The 17962-nt window shown below is 37.3% G+C and overlaps 1 protein-coding gene across 1 annotated transcript in view; it reads left to right on the top strand.

The window, feature by feature from the left end:
• Window positions 1-16539, top strand: part of LOC127868973 (polycomb protein suz12-like) — a 41374-nt gene extending 24835 nt beyond the window's left edge. Inside the window, exons 11-15 of the mRNA XM_052411197.1 lie at window positions 612-769; window positions 1042-1131; window positions 3010-3115; window positions 12557-12636; window positions 12893-16539. Of these exons, the coding sequence (XP_052267157.1) occupies window positions 612-769; window positions 1042-1131; window positions 3010-3115; window positions 12557-12636; window positions 12893-13115 (657 nt within the window). The 3' untranslated portion in view covers window positions 13116-16539. The remainder of the gene's footprint in view (window positions 1-611; window positions 770-1041; window positions 1132-3009; window positions 3116-12556; window positions 12637-12892) is intronic.
• The last annotated feature ends 1423 nt before the right edge of the window (window positions 16540-17962 follow it).

Below are 17962 nucleotides of genomic sequence, written 5' to 3'. Positions count from 1 at the left end.
ATCTATGGCAATTTGTGTGATTCTTTCCAACTTCTCAATTTGGAAAGCATTTCTCCAAACCAGGTGCAATCTTGAGTAAAAGTTTTTTTGTACTTTTTGCAATACCTTGCAAGAATATTGCTTTACTATTACTATTGATATATATAATTACTGAATACTTAGTTCTATGTTATTCATTCTTTAACTAAAAATTTCATATTGCTCATTTATCATCTTTCTGTATATCCATTCTGTTTTTGGCCTGTCTGTCTGTCATTCTGTCCCAAATCTTTAACCTTGGTTAAAGTTTTGCGATAACTTTTGCAATATTAAAGATAGCAATTTGATATTTGGCATGCATTTGTACCTCATGAAGCAGCACATTTTGAGTGGTGAAAGGTCAAGGTCATCCTTCAAAGTCAAAAGTCAAAAAATACAATGCAAGGGAAGTAATAAGCTTTAAAAGGGAGATAATTTCTAAACCTGCCAAATGATATATTGAAATTTTATTTTAAAGCGGCGCAATAGGGTTCATTGTGTTTCTGACAAACACATCTCTTGTTTTTATTATTACAATTTACTAATGCCAACCTTTAACATTTACAAGTATTGTTGTATGTTGCATCTTTTAGCAAACCCCCACTGCTCACCGCATAGATGTCTCTCTGAATGACTGTTTTGATGGAGCATACGCGGGTAACCCTCAGGATCTGAACTCCCACATAGGGTTTGCCTTCCATCGCCTGGGCCCTGTACGGAGATCTTCCATCACCCACGTCATGGTCTACAGGTATATACATGTTTATGTGGTGGATTTAATCTGTCTGTATTTGACAGAATCTAATTGGGCAAGGAAATTGTCTTGTAGACAGCAAAGAAGTTTCTGGAAAAGGTATGTAAAGAAAATTACAAATCTATTCATTTTCCTTTGTAGGAGCAAACCAATAACATTTTATATACTAAAATAACATACACACCACTTTGCCATTAGGAATTGTACAAATGTGTGATTGTCCTTTTATCTTGTAGATTATACCTTATATGTTATGTTCTTATTACCAGACCTAAACGCCCAGCACAGACACTGCAGGAGTTTTGTGAGCCAGAAAAGGAGAATCAGATCTGCAGACAAATCATTCAGGGACACAACAGGTATGGGTCAGTAGAAGTAACATCCTGTGTAAAAATATTCCAAATAGATTGCCTGGCTGATTGTCAAGGCATCATCTAGGTTAATATGTGCAGGTATTATGATAGATGTTAAAAAACACTGGCCTCATTTGCGTGTTGTGAACCATCTATGTGTTGTTTTAAAACTTGTATGGTTATTTTTCTGGCCCTTTTTAAGAATCTGGGTTATGTAGCATTTGAACCTGTCGATTTGATTTCATATATGCAAATAGCTTGACAACTCTTTGATCATGCAAATTGGTATAACGTTAACTTAAGATGAGAGTATGACAACCTTAGATTTTCACACTAACAGGACAAGGTCACATGGGCTTAAACATTCAATAACATAGGTGCAATAGTTAGTTTAAGTTCTATTGATATCCATGATAACAATTCCTTTAGCAGACTCTAAATTATGATATAGCAATTCTTTTAGCAGACTCTAAATTATGATAAAACAGTATCAAAAAATTTGAAACTGTATTCTCTTAAAATTGAATATGGAACCCCTTTCAGTAAATGTGTTCAAGCATTAAACACTTTGTGAAATGTGTTTACAAAAAAAAACTGTTCCAACCAGTTTGGTGTGGGCATAACATTTTTTTAAACCCATTTATCTGTGGGTACAAAGATGACACATTCAAAGTCCTTTCAAAATCACTTGCCTGATCAATATTGGAATGAATCTATCATTGGTGGATAACATTAGTTATTGTTGTAAGTTCCCATAGTCTAGATGGCATTTCTCAAAGTTGTGGAGAATGACGCATATTAACTATATATGTCATTTCTGGCTGATTCATAACTGCTGGTGATTGAAATCATTCAAATTGTATACACATTTAGTGAGAGTATACATGTTTTACAAACATCTGTTTTTTATCCCATCAGCATCTACTGATGCCATGAGTATTATAACCATATCCCTGTCTGTTTGTCCTTACATCTGTAAATGAAGGCAGTAACCCAAAATGACTTGTTTTAAATGTTTTGAAAAATATCAATAATGCTTCTTACATAAAAGTTGATTATTATCCCCCACCATAGGCGGAGGGATATTGTTTTGGCATTGTCCGTCCATCCGTCTTTCCGTTCATCCGGCCTGCACTTTTGTGTCCGGAGCCATATCTTGGAAGTGCTTTGGCGGATTTAATTGAAACTTGGTATGAGTATACATATGGATAGGAGGATGATGCACACCAAATGGCATTGTACACCATCTGTTAATAATGGAGTTATGGCCCTTTGTATCTTAAAAAATGCTTTTTTAGTGTCAAATATAACTCTTTTGTGTCCAGAAGCATATTGGCGGGGAAATCAATTCAACGAAGTTGCTTGTTACATTGAAGTTTTCACACTCAGACCATCAATAATGCTTCCTACAAAGCTTCAATATTCATTTAATTTAATTTAATTGTCAGCATCCCATAACTTGGCTTCATTTTGACCTTGACATTTACTTACTTTTGGTTTTGGACTGATTCAGTTCAGGGAATATGGTCGAAATTGTTTGTTCACTGACTTACGTGTAGTGTCTAACATCAATAATGCTTCCTAAAAAGTTAAGGATACCTACATATATCCTGGCCTACTTTGAATTTGAAACTGATCTACTTTTGAGCTTAGACATATTCATACGATTAAATAAATCAATATTTACAATACTTCAACCACAGGCATCTGTGTACATTGAATGCAGCGTCTTGTCCATGGTGTATTCTACATGTATGTCTACTCTTTGTTCAATGTATGAGCATGAATTAAATAGATAATTTCCATTTTTAAAGAACTCACATGAAGCCTAGTTGTTCTTGTTATACAATTATTAGGCAATATTTCCACTCATGTTCTCTGCAGGTTGTATTACCGCACCAACACATGTCAGCCTTTGAAACCTCAGGAGATCAATCAGGACAGCGAGGATGAGATCACGCCAAAATGGCTCTGTCAGAAGTCGGTCAATGTAAGTCCAAGTAGTAAAATGGATCTGCCATATTTGGCAAAGTAGGTCTTCTTAGGTGTAAATGTTAATTGGCTCTGCCATATTTGTATGCCCCCATTCGAAGAAGAGGGGTATATTGTTATGCTGGATCTCTGTCGGTCTGTCGGTAGACCAGTTCATTTTGGATCAATAATTCGTCAACAAATTGATCGATTGACTTGATACTTCACATGTGCATTTGCCTTGGATAGTTGATGACCCCAATTGAAATTGGGGTCACGAGGGTAAAGGTCAAGGTCACTGTCACAATAAGTGTGAAAATTGTTTCCGATCAATAACTCGTCAACAAATAGACCGATTGGCCTGATACTTCCCATGTGCATTGGCCTTGGACAGTAGATGACCCCTACTGAAATTTGGGTCACTAGGTCAAATGTCAAGGTCACTGTCACAATATGTGTGAAAATTGTTTCCGATCAATAACTCGAAAACAAATTGACCGATTGGCTTGATACTTCCCATGTGCATTGGCCTTGGACAGTAGATGACCCCTATTGAAATTGGGGCCACGAGTTCAAAGCCCTGTTTGAGGGGGGGGGGGCATATCTCTGATCGCGTTACTTTTTTTCAATGTATGTCTTGTAAGTCGTAAAATGTAAAATGGCTGTGCGAGATTTGTTGACATAGGAATTTTTAGTATTAAAATGTCAACTGGCGCTGCTATATTTGTCAATGTAAGTCTTCTAAGAAGTAAAATGTAAAATGAATTTGTAATTGTAGGTCTTCTTAGTGGCGCTGCCATATAAAACGGCTCTGACATATTTGTCAATTTAGTTCTAATCAGTGGCAAAAGGTAAAATAGCTCTGCCATATTAATCAATGTAAAATGGATCCGTCATATTTGTCAATATAGTTTTAATGTCATAAATACATACCTGCTATCCCTAGCTATACCTTTCTAGGTGGGTTAGCTTCTACAGAAATCTTCAAGTGCCGTAATTCGGCCACCTCTCTAACTGAAAACAGATCTGGTTAAACATAGTACAATGTAACCTAACCGGAAATCAAGAACCGTTACTCATCTTACTTTTCTGGAGACACCGTGCAGATCGCCATTTTTTATCGACTTTAAATTTGGACTTTTTGTTCAATTCTGCGTGGTGGATTTGGGTTTGAAATGGATGAATTGTATAATTTATCGTTTCTACTTCATTCAGAAATATTTTCTTGTATTATTTTGTTGATAATTAATTGTTTTTCACATTTGGCCGGGTTTTTACATGTGCTCTTGAATTGAGCACGAGGATTTCGTGATTTATGTCAACAAGTTATTGACTATATTATGCAGTGTAAATAATTTGTTTAACTGAATAATTCAGTTATTTTGTTCGTTTTACACTGTTTTCTTACGTGGATTCTTTTCTTTTTCTAAGTTCAGAATAAGAATGAATTTACATACTAGAGGTTCACGTGGTCACATTAAGGATTCGTGGGATTCCCACAATACTTATTTGTTATGTACTAATTGTACCTTTGATCATAAATGCTCTGTTTCTAGTGCGTTGGACGATGCGACGTGGCAGAAAGCAATTCGTTGCAGAACGTTTCTGAGCAGAAAACGGGTAGATGAACCTTCATCAGATGAGAAATTCCCGGTGACTTTACAGACTACAGACGAGTATATGCAGCATCAGTCACCATGTATAGGGCAAGATGAAGATCGTACTATGCTAACTTCGTTAGAAAGTCGATCAACATCAGACCATATGGTGACAACCGTCAGCCGGTCTATGACCGATGGCATTAGTCAAGGACTACGACCAATGCCGGACCATTTGGCAGCCGCCATACGGTCATTGCCTGGTGACAACACTGGTCATAGTATGACCGGTACGTCACTGGTCCATGGCACCGGTCCGTGGTACCGGGGACCAGTCCGGTCACTGGTCTGTGGTACCGTTCACCGGGGACCGGTCCGGTCACTGGTCAATACTACCGGTCACCGGTCAAAACCACCGGTCACCGGTCATCAGGGACCGGTCCGGTCACCTGTCATCTATCAACAGTTACCAGTCACCGATCAATACCACCGGTCACCAGGGACCGGTCCGGTCACCGGTCAATACTACCTGTCACCGGTCAATACCACCGGTCATCGGGGACCGTTCTGGTCACCGGTCATCTATCAACAGTGACCGGTCTGGTCACCGGTCAATACCACCGGTCACCAAGGACCGGTCCAGTCAATCCTACCCGTCACTGGTCAGTACTACCGGTCACAGGTCATTGATCGAGAAAGAGACATCGATCATCATCATCGATATATTCCTACTCTTTTTCTTCTTCAAAGGCATCTGAGTCGTCAACTAGTACTGACAATAGAGGTAGACGTCGTACACAATCTCCTTTATCGAGTAGTCCTCATTCACGGCGTCGATATGATCGATACCGATCATTTGAGACTCTAGGAGACGTTATTCTAGGAGACGTCGTTCCCATCGAAGCCGATCTGTTTCTCAGCATCTTAGGGATAAAACTCGTAGTCATACTTCACGTAGACAGTGTCGCTCTGACTACCCTTATCCTACACAGTACTGTCCTGTCTCGGATTGTAATGTTGCTGTACTCTATGTACCAGATCCAGTTTCCAGTTTAACATTTACAAATGTTGCTGTGACTGGTACTACTTCGCAGACCATGTCTTCTGGTGTTTTTCTCACCACTACAGATACTTACTCTGCTCCACGGGTATCAGCTACGTTACCTATTCGGGTACCTCCTGCTACGGCACCGTCTAATCCAGACACGTTATGGCTTCAAGATTCGTATGGACAATTCGTACCAGTCAATCCTGATAATTTACTGTCATCTTCCGGTTTTAATTGTCAGGGTGTTGATTGTGTAGATGGTCATTCATCATTACCAGATATCGCAATCTCGTGCATGATAATCGGCCTAGTATTTCCACTTATGTTTCTGCTGATTCTATACACACTGCTGGTGTTGTAGACAATGAGGCGGATTCAGAGGCAGATTCCAATGATGACACTTATAAATATTTGTCATCAATTTATCAGATCTATGAACTAATATTTCAACTCTTGGTGATGATTATTGCCCAAGACCTGCGGAGATGTCTACTCATTCGAAGATCTCTATCACGGAAAATTAGTTCGTACATTTGATCCCAACAGGCTTTCTAAGGCTACTTCTCGCCTTGATACACGCCTTCCTATTGGTTTCTACTGTCTTATCAGTTTTTCAATCTTTGGAATCAGCTAATAAGACCATTCCTTAAGAGGAGAACTGTGGAAAGTGCCTAAGGATTTATCTGATCCTAAGCATAATGAACGTACTAGAAGCTACAAGCGTTTTGTACCAGATCCAACTTCCGGCTTAGATTTTGCCAAATTACCGGTTCAGGATCTTGACATCAATAAGCTGTTGCTTTATATGCCTACTTCTTCAACTTCTGTTTCTGTTCCTTATTCAATGTTGGAACATTGGGAAGTGAGAGAACGCAGATCTTTAGGTCTTACCAACCAGATAGATCTCATGCTAGCAACTATATTGCAGTTGGTGTGTGATTGGTCGGACTCAGTTCCTGAAGAACTTCGTGATTTTTTAATTCATCATTCACGAACGACATTGTCCCTTTCACATAATGCTGCTTCTTCAATGTCAGAGATGCTAAGGATTCATATAGATCTTATCCTTTCTTCTTTAACTAAAGATTTTTTATTAGAAGCGGGTATGAATTCTCTCAGAACGGCACCTCTCTTATCAGGATTTATTTTCGGTGGAAGGATACAAGACGCAATTTGAGCGGACAAGATGATCAACTTCATGCTTCTTTAGCTAGAAACAACTCTGGACAACGCCAATGGGCCTTTAAGCGACCTGTTTCTAGACCAATGGAAAATCCAGTAGTTAAGAAGGATAAGAGGAATACTGTGAAACTATTATTTTTCGTCCGACATTAATTTTTGCCTTTTTCGTCCTTCGACTGATGGACGAATATAAGATCCTAACGAACAATCATGTCCCATATTTGAAACAAATAAGACTGAATTACCGCAGGCATGAGGCATTTAAATCCATCGTAATCCACGCATATACACAGGGCTCGAAATTAACACTCGCACACTCGCAAAATGCAAGAAAAAAAGATTGCAAGGTAAGTTATAAGCCACTAGTATTTTTTGCAAATACAGATAGTGAAAAAAAAACGAGTTATATTTCTTAATGCGTTCGACGGCGTGAACGCTAAACCGTAGGTCAATTTTTTTAACGTCCGAATACCCATATGCGAAAGCGCGCACCTTGTTTGTTGATTGGTATACTTATAATACAGATACACAGATGGTATTGATACAAAGAACATGAAACAGTCGACTATTCACACTCAAGTTAAATCCGGTTTTGACACAAAGGGGTGTTCATTATACAGTGAACTGACAACTGACATTTCCTGTAAAACGCGAATGCAATAAGGCTGTATTGAATGTGTCGACTTCGTTTAGGTATAATAGTGTTGATTAGCGCTAATTGTTAACAACTTTATTACCCATTGTGTGTATTGTGTTTTTCAGGGGTGTTGCAGATTATACAGCCTACACGCGGCGAATCCGGATTAAAGACAATACTATTAAACGCAATTAAAATATGACGATGTGTGATCAACACCTGACATCATAACAAAGAACGTGTCATTGACATAAAATAATAAGCGACAGTTACTATCACCTAAAATAACAGACTTGTTAATTGGCATATGCCAAACAAGGCCCACCTCCTGCAAGTGACTCCCAAGTGTCACCTCTCTTTCCCCAGCACGATTTTTTCGCAACCGCGTAGTACATGTATTACAAACAAATCGGACGTTTTTTTTTTCAAAACCGGAAATGAACGATTTTAAGAGCGGACGAAATAGTCATTTTTATGAAAAGGGCGAAATTTTGTGCCGACGAAAATAAATGGTTTCACAGTAACCTTTTCTCTAAAAGGCCTTCCTTGAATCCTCGGTCAGTTCCTAACAAACAGTCTTCATTCAACAGAAATCGTCTGTTAAGAAATCTGGTAGGAAAAACAAGTCTCAGCCAGATAATAGTTATTCCAAACCTTTTACCGGCAAGGGTGGACATCCTGCTTACCATCCCTAGGTACCTACCCTTTCTACCGCCTTCTCATCTGATGCCGGAAATACCAGAAGGGTCCAGACTTCTACATTTTTCAAATCGTTGGCTTCGTATAACTAAGGACACTTGGATTCATTATCTCGATACTGAAGGCCTGACTTCAATTCGAAAACAGACCTCCACTCTCTCACGTCCCTGTAGAGCTGGAATCTCCGCAACCACAGATTCCAGAGTCCATTCTCGGTCTTTTGGAAAAACAGGCGGTAGAAAGGGTTACCGACCCTTATTCTTCAGGATTTTACAGTCGTCTTTTTCTTATTCATAAGAAAACGGTTCCTGGAGATCAGTAATAGACTTAAAAATGGTATTCTGCTTCTTCAGTACTTTGACGCCTGGCTGTTACACCAGCTCGATCGTCAATTGCTTCTGCAACATCTGGAATTTTCTTGGAAGGAACTTCTATCACTAGGGCTCCTTTTAAATGCAGACAAATCAGACCTCATTCCATCTCAAGATTTCACTTTTGTGGGAATGAACTTCTTGACTCACATCAACAAGGTCAGAGTGTCTCTTCAACATATATCAGACCTTCTGGTGAAGGTCATTTGGGTTTTGTCCCTTTCTCATATAACAGGTCAAGAGTTCCTATCTCTCAAGGGTATCCTGAGCTCATTAGCAGACTTTGTGCAAATAGGACGTCTGTTCCTTCGTCCTCCTCAGCATTACCTCTCAGCTTGTTGGAAATGGTCTCCGGACAATATGTTATTGCAGATTCCTATTCTTCCGGAGTTAATACCACATCTTCAGTGGTGGCTAGACGAGGAGACTCTTAGCAGGAGTGCCCCCTCTTCCTGCGCAACCGTCTTTGTATCTTATGACGGACGCGAGCAAAGAAGGGTGGGGTGCTCATCTGGAACCACTCAGTCTGACAGTTTCGGGGTTGTGGTCTCATCATGAGTCACATCTGCATCTGCATATCAACAATCTAAAAATGCGAGCGGTATTTCTAGCTGTATCTCATTTACAGTCACATCTTCGAGACTGTTGTGTGATGGTGTCAACAGACAACACATCAGTTGTGACTTACATTCAGACACAGAGGGGAACACATTCTCACTCCCTGTATCTGGACCCGGAATTACTTGTTCTTTGCAAGACGCTCAACATTTTTCTTCTGGTCAAATTTATTCCAGGTCGTTTCAACGCCCTGGCAGACGGGTTGTCTCGCAAACACCAATTACTTCCATCGGAGTGGACACTTCATCAGGAAGTGACCAATCAGATTTTTCTCATGTTCGATAATCCTCTAGTCGACCTATTTGCAACCAGACACAATCACAGACTTCCTCTGTATGTGAGTCTGGTTTACGATCCAGCAGCGTTGGCAGTAGACTCGCTTTCATTCGATTGGGACCAACTGGACGCTTACGCTTATCCCCCACCCATTATGATTCCCCAAATATTGGCCAAAATCAGGGTGAGTTTGTGTCGCATACTCCTGATCGCCCCTTGGTGGCCCAGGATATAGTGGTTCAACGATCTTCTCAGTCTCCTGTACGATTATTCCAGGACACTTCCTCACAGATCAGATCTTCTGTCTCAAAGAGGCAGACTTAATACGGATCCAGCAATGTTCCATTTACACGTCTGGCTGTTATCAGGCAATCTCTGCAGAAGAAACGCTTTTCTGTCAGGGCTTCAAACCTCATTGCTTCTGCAAGGAGAAAGTCCACCAGAGCAGTCTATGATGCTCGATGGAAACTCTTCTCTTATTGGTGTATCCGAGGGAAAAGTGATCCCCTCAATCCCTCTGCTAGACGAATAGCGGATTTTCTCATTTATCTTTTTGATGATAAGAAACTTTCTCTTAGCTCCATCAAAGGATATAGATCTATGATTTCACATACATTGGCTTATACTAAATCATCACAAGTCTGTGCTGATCCAGCGATTTCGGAACTGATTCGATCTATGGAACTTAAACGTCCTGTTTCTTGTACACTGGCGCCTAAATGGGATTTGGCTTGTGTTCTTGATTCTCAAGATCAAGCTTCTTTACAGTTCCTAACTTGGAAGACCGTTTTCCTTCTTACTATGGCTTCAGCCAATAGGAGAAGTGAAATTCATGCTCTTTCTATCGAGGATGGTCATCTTCATTTTGATTCTTCAGATGGATCTGTAATGTTGTTATGTCAGCCAGGAGTCCTTGCTAATAATCAACTCCCCTCTATGGCTTCTAACCCTTCAAAGTTCCAAGTCTTTTTTATACTTGTGGACATGAAGATGATGATAGACTTTTGCCTGGTCAGGGCTTTGAAGTTAAAAGAGTAAAGTCTATTCGAGGTTCTCGCAAAGGACTTTTCATTCCGTTAAAAAGGGGGAGGGTAGGTGTCTGCGGCATTTATTTCTCGTTGGGTAGCCTCGACTATTGAGAAAGCTTATTCATCTCTCATCTAGGGATTTATCCCTGTTTAAGATTAGAAAGCTTATTCATCTCTCATCTAGGGATTTATCCCTGTTTAAGATTACACCGCATGAATTAAGAGCTTTTTCGGCTTTGTGGGCATATATTAATAATGTTCCACTTTCTGAAGTGCTTCAAGCTGCTTTCTGGAGGAATCCGACCACCTTTTCCTCTTGTCTATCTTAGTTCTCTTGAGTGTCAACAAGACAATTTATATATGTTGGGTTCTCTTGTGGTTGCTCAAATAGTAGTTTCTTCCATGGCATAAATGTACTGGCGCTATCCAGAAACTAAAGTACAATACTTTACTAACGAAGATTATCTGAGGACATGTTTCTACTATCTCTGGCTGAAAAACCTGAATATGGGTTTTTGCTGTGATGGGAAAATATAACGATAACCTCCTGCCACAGCTACAAAATCAGCTAGGGATAGCAGGTATGTATTTATGACATTAAAACAAATTTTCTTAAAATAAAATTCGTTTTAATTATAAAATACTTACCTGCTATCGGTAAGTCCCACCTCCCATTCCGCTCATTGTTTAATACTTTCATAATTGCATGAAAAGTAAGATGAGTTACGGTTCTTGATTTCCGGTTAGGTTACATTGTATTATGTTTAACCTGATCTTTTTTCAGTTAGAGAGGTGGCCGAATTCCGGCACTTGAAGATTTCTGGAGAAGCTAACCCACCTAGAAAGGTATAGCTAGGGACAGCAGGTAAGTATTTAATAATTAAAATGAATTTTATTTTAAGAAAATTTGTTTTAATCAGTGGCAAATGGTAAAATGGCTCTGCCATATTAATCAATGTAAAATGGATCTGCCATATTTGTCAATGTAAAATGGCCCTGCCATATTTGACTTATTTGTCACTGTAATTCTTCTGAGTGGTGAAAGGTAAAATGATTCTGCTTTTTTTGTCAATGTAGGTCTAAGTAGTAAAATGTACAATGACTCGGCCATATTTGTCAATGTAAGGCTTCTTAGAAGTAAAATGTTAGATTTCTGCCATATTTGTTAATGGAGTTCTTTATAGTAGTAGAAATATATATTTGCTCCGCCATGTTTGTCAACATAAGTCTTCTTAGTAGTAAAATGTAGCTTGCATATTTCTGAATCGGTTCCATAAAATTCAACGACAAAATTGTTGAACAAATTATGTTAAGTATCGTACTTTCCATGCAGTACATGTATTTATCTAAATAGTGTTCCTCATTACCGCTGCTGTTAAGATTAAAAAAGCAAATGTTTACAATATTTATCCTTATTTGATGGTGTTCAAAGTTTTCTTCCTACAACAAGTATTATAAATTAGACTTCTTAATGTTAACTGCTGTTTGTGAAAATGCTATTCACTATATAGCTTGCTACATAATATCACTGATTATTGTATATGTCTTAGTTTTATTAGTTATCAAATTATACTTTTTGAAAACACTCATTGAGTCTCAACATAAATCACAACATGTAAACATTAACTCTTCAAAAGCCATAACTCTGGGTGTCTCTTACAAATCTACACAAAATGACCCAGGTATACCAAGGTTTACATTCTGATTCAATGTAGTTCCTTCACTTGGTTGTATTCGTATTGACATAAGTTCACAAATGTCTTTTTCTGGAGTACTCATCGGATATAAACAACGCTTCTGTAGTTCAGTGCATCAAAATTAATGAAAAACCATCAGAGTATTTCATCTGTTCTGCATGCAAGTTTAAAGAGGAAACAATATGCTCTGTTTATTCCTTATTCTTTGGTTCTAGCACTCGGTTAGTTTGTAATATTGACATGAGATTTAAATGACATTTGTTGATATTGACGTGATATTTACTTGAACTTTGCCCTGTGTTTCAGCTGATAGATGAGTTCAGTGATGTCAATGAAGGCGAGAAGGAACTGATGAAGATGTGGAACCTTCATTGCATGAAATATGCGTAGGTTGAAACTGCTCTCTGTTTTTTAGACTGTACAGATATTTAGTATAGGTGTATTAAATAACATTTAGTGATTCTTTGAGGATCAAAGTTAAGTTTGAATGTAACAACTAAGGTACAATTGTAAATCTTTTTATAAGAATTTAACATCATGCTTATATGTCTAATGTTAAGTGTTTATGAATTTCCTTTAAAAATGTTTTAAATCGAAATTGTTTGTGACTTTGAAGTGCGTATGTTTCCATACTTTATGCAGGTACATAGCTGACTGTCAAATACCTCAGGCCTGCCAGACCTTTATAGAAGAGCATGGCAAAGAAATCATCCTGAAGAACATCGTGAAGAACTTTGAACTTCACCTGGTGAACATGTTTGACTACAGTCTAATAGCACCAGAGATTGTGCAGAGAACCATGTGGCAATTGTACACAGTCAGGGACGACCTTGAAATGTCAGGGGTCATACCATGCTGTAGTTAATGTAGTCTGGCCGACCTTGAAATGTCAGGGGTCATACCATAGTCTAGTTAATAGAGTCTGGACGACCTTGACATATTAGGGGTTCATAGCATGCTCTAGTTAATGAAGTCTGTTCGACCTTGAAATGTCAGGGGTCAAGCCATGCCCCAGTTAATGGATTATTGACGACTTTGAAATTTCAGGGTCATTCTGGTTTCGAGTTAATGGAGTGAGGATGACCTTGAAATATCAGGGGCATACCATTCTCTAGATAATGAAGTAAGGGATGACCTTGAAATGTCAGGGATCATACTGGGCAACCTTGAAATGTCAGGGGTCATACCATGCTCTAGTTAATGGAGTCAGGGACGACCTTGAAATGTCAGGAGTCCTAAAGTGCTCTAGTAAATGAAGTCTGGACTACCTTGAAATATCAGGGGTCATACCATGCTTTAGTAAATGGAGTCTTGGCGACCTTGAAATGTCATGGTTGATTTCATTCTCTGGTTAATGGAGTCTGGATTACCTTGAAATGTCCGGGGTCTAGTTGATGGAGTCTGGATGACCTTGAAATGTCAGGGGTCATACCATACTATAGGTAATGGAGTCTTGACAACCTTGAAATGTCAGGGGTCATAATTTGCTCTAGTTAACGGAGTAAGGATAACCTTTAAATGTGAGGAGTCATCATTTGCTCTAGTTAATAGAGTCTGAATTACTTTGAAATGTCAGGGGTCATTCTTTGCTCTAGTGAATAGAGTCTGGATGACTTTGAAATATCAAGGTCATACCATGCTCTAGTTATTAGAATCTGTAAGACCTTAAAATGTCAAGTGTCATACCATGTGTTAATAGTGTCTGGACAATAGAATTCACAATATCTGCTCCAGATACGCTTGTCTGTAACTGCTCCTTTTTGTTGATTGCTGTAACTTTCTGTTGTAGAGGAAGTATCTGATTAAGTCATTCTAGAAGTTCAGTAGTGTCAGACAAGTTTGGGATTTAAGTCAGCTCGTCTGGTTCTATGTTGATTCCTCCTGTCTTCTCATTGCTGTTTTAGAAGAGTTTACAGTTGTATTTAATTTGATTCCTTAGGATGTATATAATATGTTATATCTGAAAACTGTTGTCTGGCTGTTGTATATGAATGTTTTGTGCAAGTAATTTGCTATTCAGAATTTATGTTTGAATGAGAGTCATTTTTACATTTTCAAATGATGTTTATGTATATGAATTAACAACTCCTTTAGAGAACAATAAGTACAGGCCTTAAAAAAAAAGTTAGAAGTAACTAAGTTTTATAAACTTACTGGTTTTTAGTGACTTTGTATTACTGAACAGTCCTGTATATATTTTACACTGAAATTGACTATACATAAGTGTAAATGATAAGTCTCTTTTGTTTCAAAGTTTGTTCAGGTTATTGTATATTCATATCCGGTATTCTTGGGGTTTTGCTATTTTTTGCATTATTGCATTTATGTCCCCTTGCTTTTGTTTACAAACAATAATTTGCAAAAAATCATCTCTCCCTGCCAATATCAATTGATTTTTTGTTATCATATGTACTAAAATGATGGCAAACATCATTTGAAGCTAAAAAATACTAAAATCCATCTTGAAATGAAATTTCCAATTGTACTTCTTCACTTTTTCTAATGGTGTATGTCTGCTTGCAGGTGCATGGATCAGACATTATTATTATTAAACCTATTTAGGTTGCACACTACTCATTTTTTTTTTCTTCTGCTTAGGCTAACAATATTTAAATTTGTCAAATTAACTTAGGAAAAATTAAAACAGTGTTCGAAAACTACCATGATATTTCTTTATTGGTGTTTCATACATTCAAGTTATTAAAATGATATCAACTAAATTGATTGAAGCTTTTGATTGTAGTACTGATATTTGTATATTCATGTTCGATTTAATTTTAATACTATCTATTCTATTTACCGCCAAAATACCTGACATGATTATAGATAAGAATGACGGACAGTTGTGTTGTGTTTGTTGTGACTACAATTTAAATGTATGGTTGTTTGTTGTAAAAAAATCATGCTGAAATGTTGTAATTTCAAATGTGATAGTGTATTCACTCATTTATCTGATATATAAACATGGTTTTTAGACGTGAATGATTATTCTGTTAGTACAGTGAGAATACATGGTGCAGGCTACAAATAATGCTTTATAAACTCAAGTTGCCAATCTAAGTGATTTATAATTAAATTATGAGCATTAATTGTGCAGTTAAATTTTTATTGCTTAAAGAATATAAAGATGTAATGTAGAATGTTCGTTCTATCATGATTAGATTTTGGTTACTTAAGACAAAGTATGTAAATGTATAATTCAATTGATCTGAATGTTGTGTTTATGTGTATACCTTCTCACCAGTGCCTTCTTGTTGAAGTTGTTTCAATTATAATTTAAAAATACATGTACATTATTCATACTTCTAAAATGTTCATTTATGTTTTTAGACTATTCCCAAATCATGTTAAAAGAATTTCACTTGAATGATTAATGATCTATAAGGGTTATTTGAAATTGAAGTTGTGTATATAAGTTGCCCGACAGTTTTAGCCCCTTACTTATGTTTCACCTAACAAGATTTAAGGTCCACAACTGTATCCTGTGAAAACTCACTAATTACTAAAATGATTTGATTAAACTTTGTAAATGTTTAAATGTATATAGAGCTATTTGAAAGTATGGATATAAATGTGAGCAATTTAGACTACTTTTTATACAAGATAAATGCCCAATTGCTGCGACAAACAAAATATTGTGATAACTGGATAAGTACATACAAAAATGCCAATCGGGTTGCTTCCTATGTTAATCCATCTTTCTGTCCCTCCTTCTGTAAAAGCTAAAATACCTCAAAAAGGTAATTAACTATGGTCATGAAATTTGGTATTAAGAGTGTGCATTGCCTCTTCTTTTAAGTTGAAAGTTTCGGTAATTTGTTGTTACAAAATAAGATGAGATTAAAATGAAACTTGGTTGACACAAACAGAGGATTGTGAGGTTTATGCTTATTTGTTTAAAACTAGAGCTGAAATGAAAACAAGGCATGCATCCATAGGGCATGGATATTCCCACATTCCAGTTCTGTTTCAAAACTCCGCTCATATTACTAGGAAGGTGTTAATGGCAATATTTGATATTTAACCTGAAAGTGGTGTGACCTTGACCTTTGAAGAAATGAGACATGGTACACCACATCATTATTCTTAAATGTGAATGTTTGAATGAATAAGATATCAAATAGAAATAGTATTATAGGTTATTTGTATTCTGATGATTTTTTAATATGCTTTCTCATCTTATCCCCCCTTCCTCCCAGCAATATCTGCTACCACTTTGTTTTGTTTTTTCAATGCATACTTGTAAGCTAATATAGAATGGCTCAGTGAAAATAAATCTTATAAAAATGTGTGGTGAATTTTTGTATTACAAGTTGTTTAAAAAGAACCTTAGCCAGTAATGTACTGGTACTTTTGTATCCCCCTGCCAAAGGCGGAGGGATATTGAATTGGCATTGTCCGTCCTACAGTCTGTCACAAAACTTTTCAGGGCTATATCTCATCAAGAGATGTGTTTGTCAGAAACACAATGCCCCCTATTGCGCCGCTTTGAAGCCATAAGTTTGACCTTTGACCTTGAAGGATGACCTTGACCTTTCACCAGTCAAAACGTGCAGCTCCATGAGATACACATGCATGCCAAATATGAAATTGCTATCTTCCATATAAAAAAAGTTATGACCAAACTTTAACGACGGTTAAAGTTTTAGGAAAGAAAAATACAATGATCTTTGACCTTGAAGGATGACCTTGACCTTGACTTTTCACCACTCAAAATGTGCAGCTCTGTGGGATACATATGCATGCCAAATATGAAGTTGCTATCTTCAATAATGCAAATGTTATCAAACTTTAACCAAGGTTAAAGTTTTGGGACACACAATGACAGACAGACAGGCCAAAAACAATATACTCCTGATCTTTCGATCCGGGGGCATAAAAACTATATAAGATATCAACATGAAACTTTATAGGTGTATAGATATCAATGAGAAGAAGTGTCATGCACAAGAACCATAACCTACATTTTCTTTAATAATAATTATTGCCCTTTGTTTTTGTATATGATGAAACTTTTCAGGGCTATATTTCAGATACCATGCAAAACTTCAACAAGAATCTTCTTGGGTGTACATGTATTGATATTAATGAAAAGTGCCATGCTTAAGAATCATAACCCTTCACTTTCTACAGTAAGAGTTATTGCCCTTTGTTGTTTTTGTATGATGGGACTTCAGAGCTGTATCTCAGATATGATGCAACATGAAACTTCATAGGTGTGTAGAAATGGATCGGAAGAAGTGCCATGCACCATAACCATGCACTTTCTTAACTTGAGCTAGTGCCCTTTGTTGTTTTTGTATGATATACCTTTTCAAGGCTATATCTAGGCTATATCTAAGATATGCTGCAAGACTTCAACATAAAACTTCATAGGTGTATAGATATCAATGTGGAGAATTGCAAATCATAAAAACAATTACCCAACACCTAATTATTTTTAATGATTAAACCATATATCCATTTTTTGCACCCATCAAAATATTTGCTAGTTAAGAGTTTAGTTTTGTGTTCAAACCTATATCACAGGACTTCTATTTGATTCATTCATGCCCGTTACCTACAGCTGCAGAAGCAAGACTATGTGTCTTTCCAGTAATCACATGAATGATTCACAAATGCTAACAAATCGGAAGATGAACCCTTATCACATTAACATTTGTCCTCAACCACAGGAGGGAATCCCGTGTTTTTTTTTGTATTTTTTTGTAT

Source organism: Dreissena polymorpha, chromosome 2 (assembly GCF_020536995.1).
Source record: "Dreissena polymorpha isolate Duluth1 chromosome 2, UMN_Dpol_1.0, whole genome shotgun sequence".
Taxonomy (NCBI): Eukaryota; Metazoa; Mollusca; class Bivalvia; order Myida; family Dreissenidae; genus Dreissena; species Dreissena polymorpha.
This window is presented reverse-complemented; position numbering and strand designations above follow the sequence as displayed.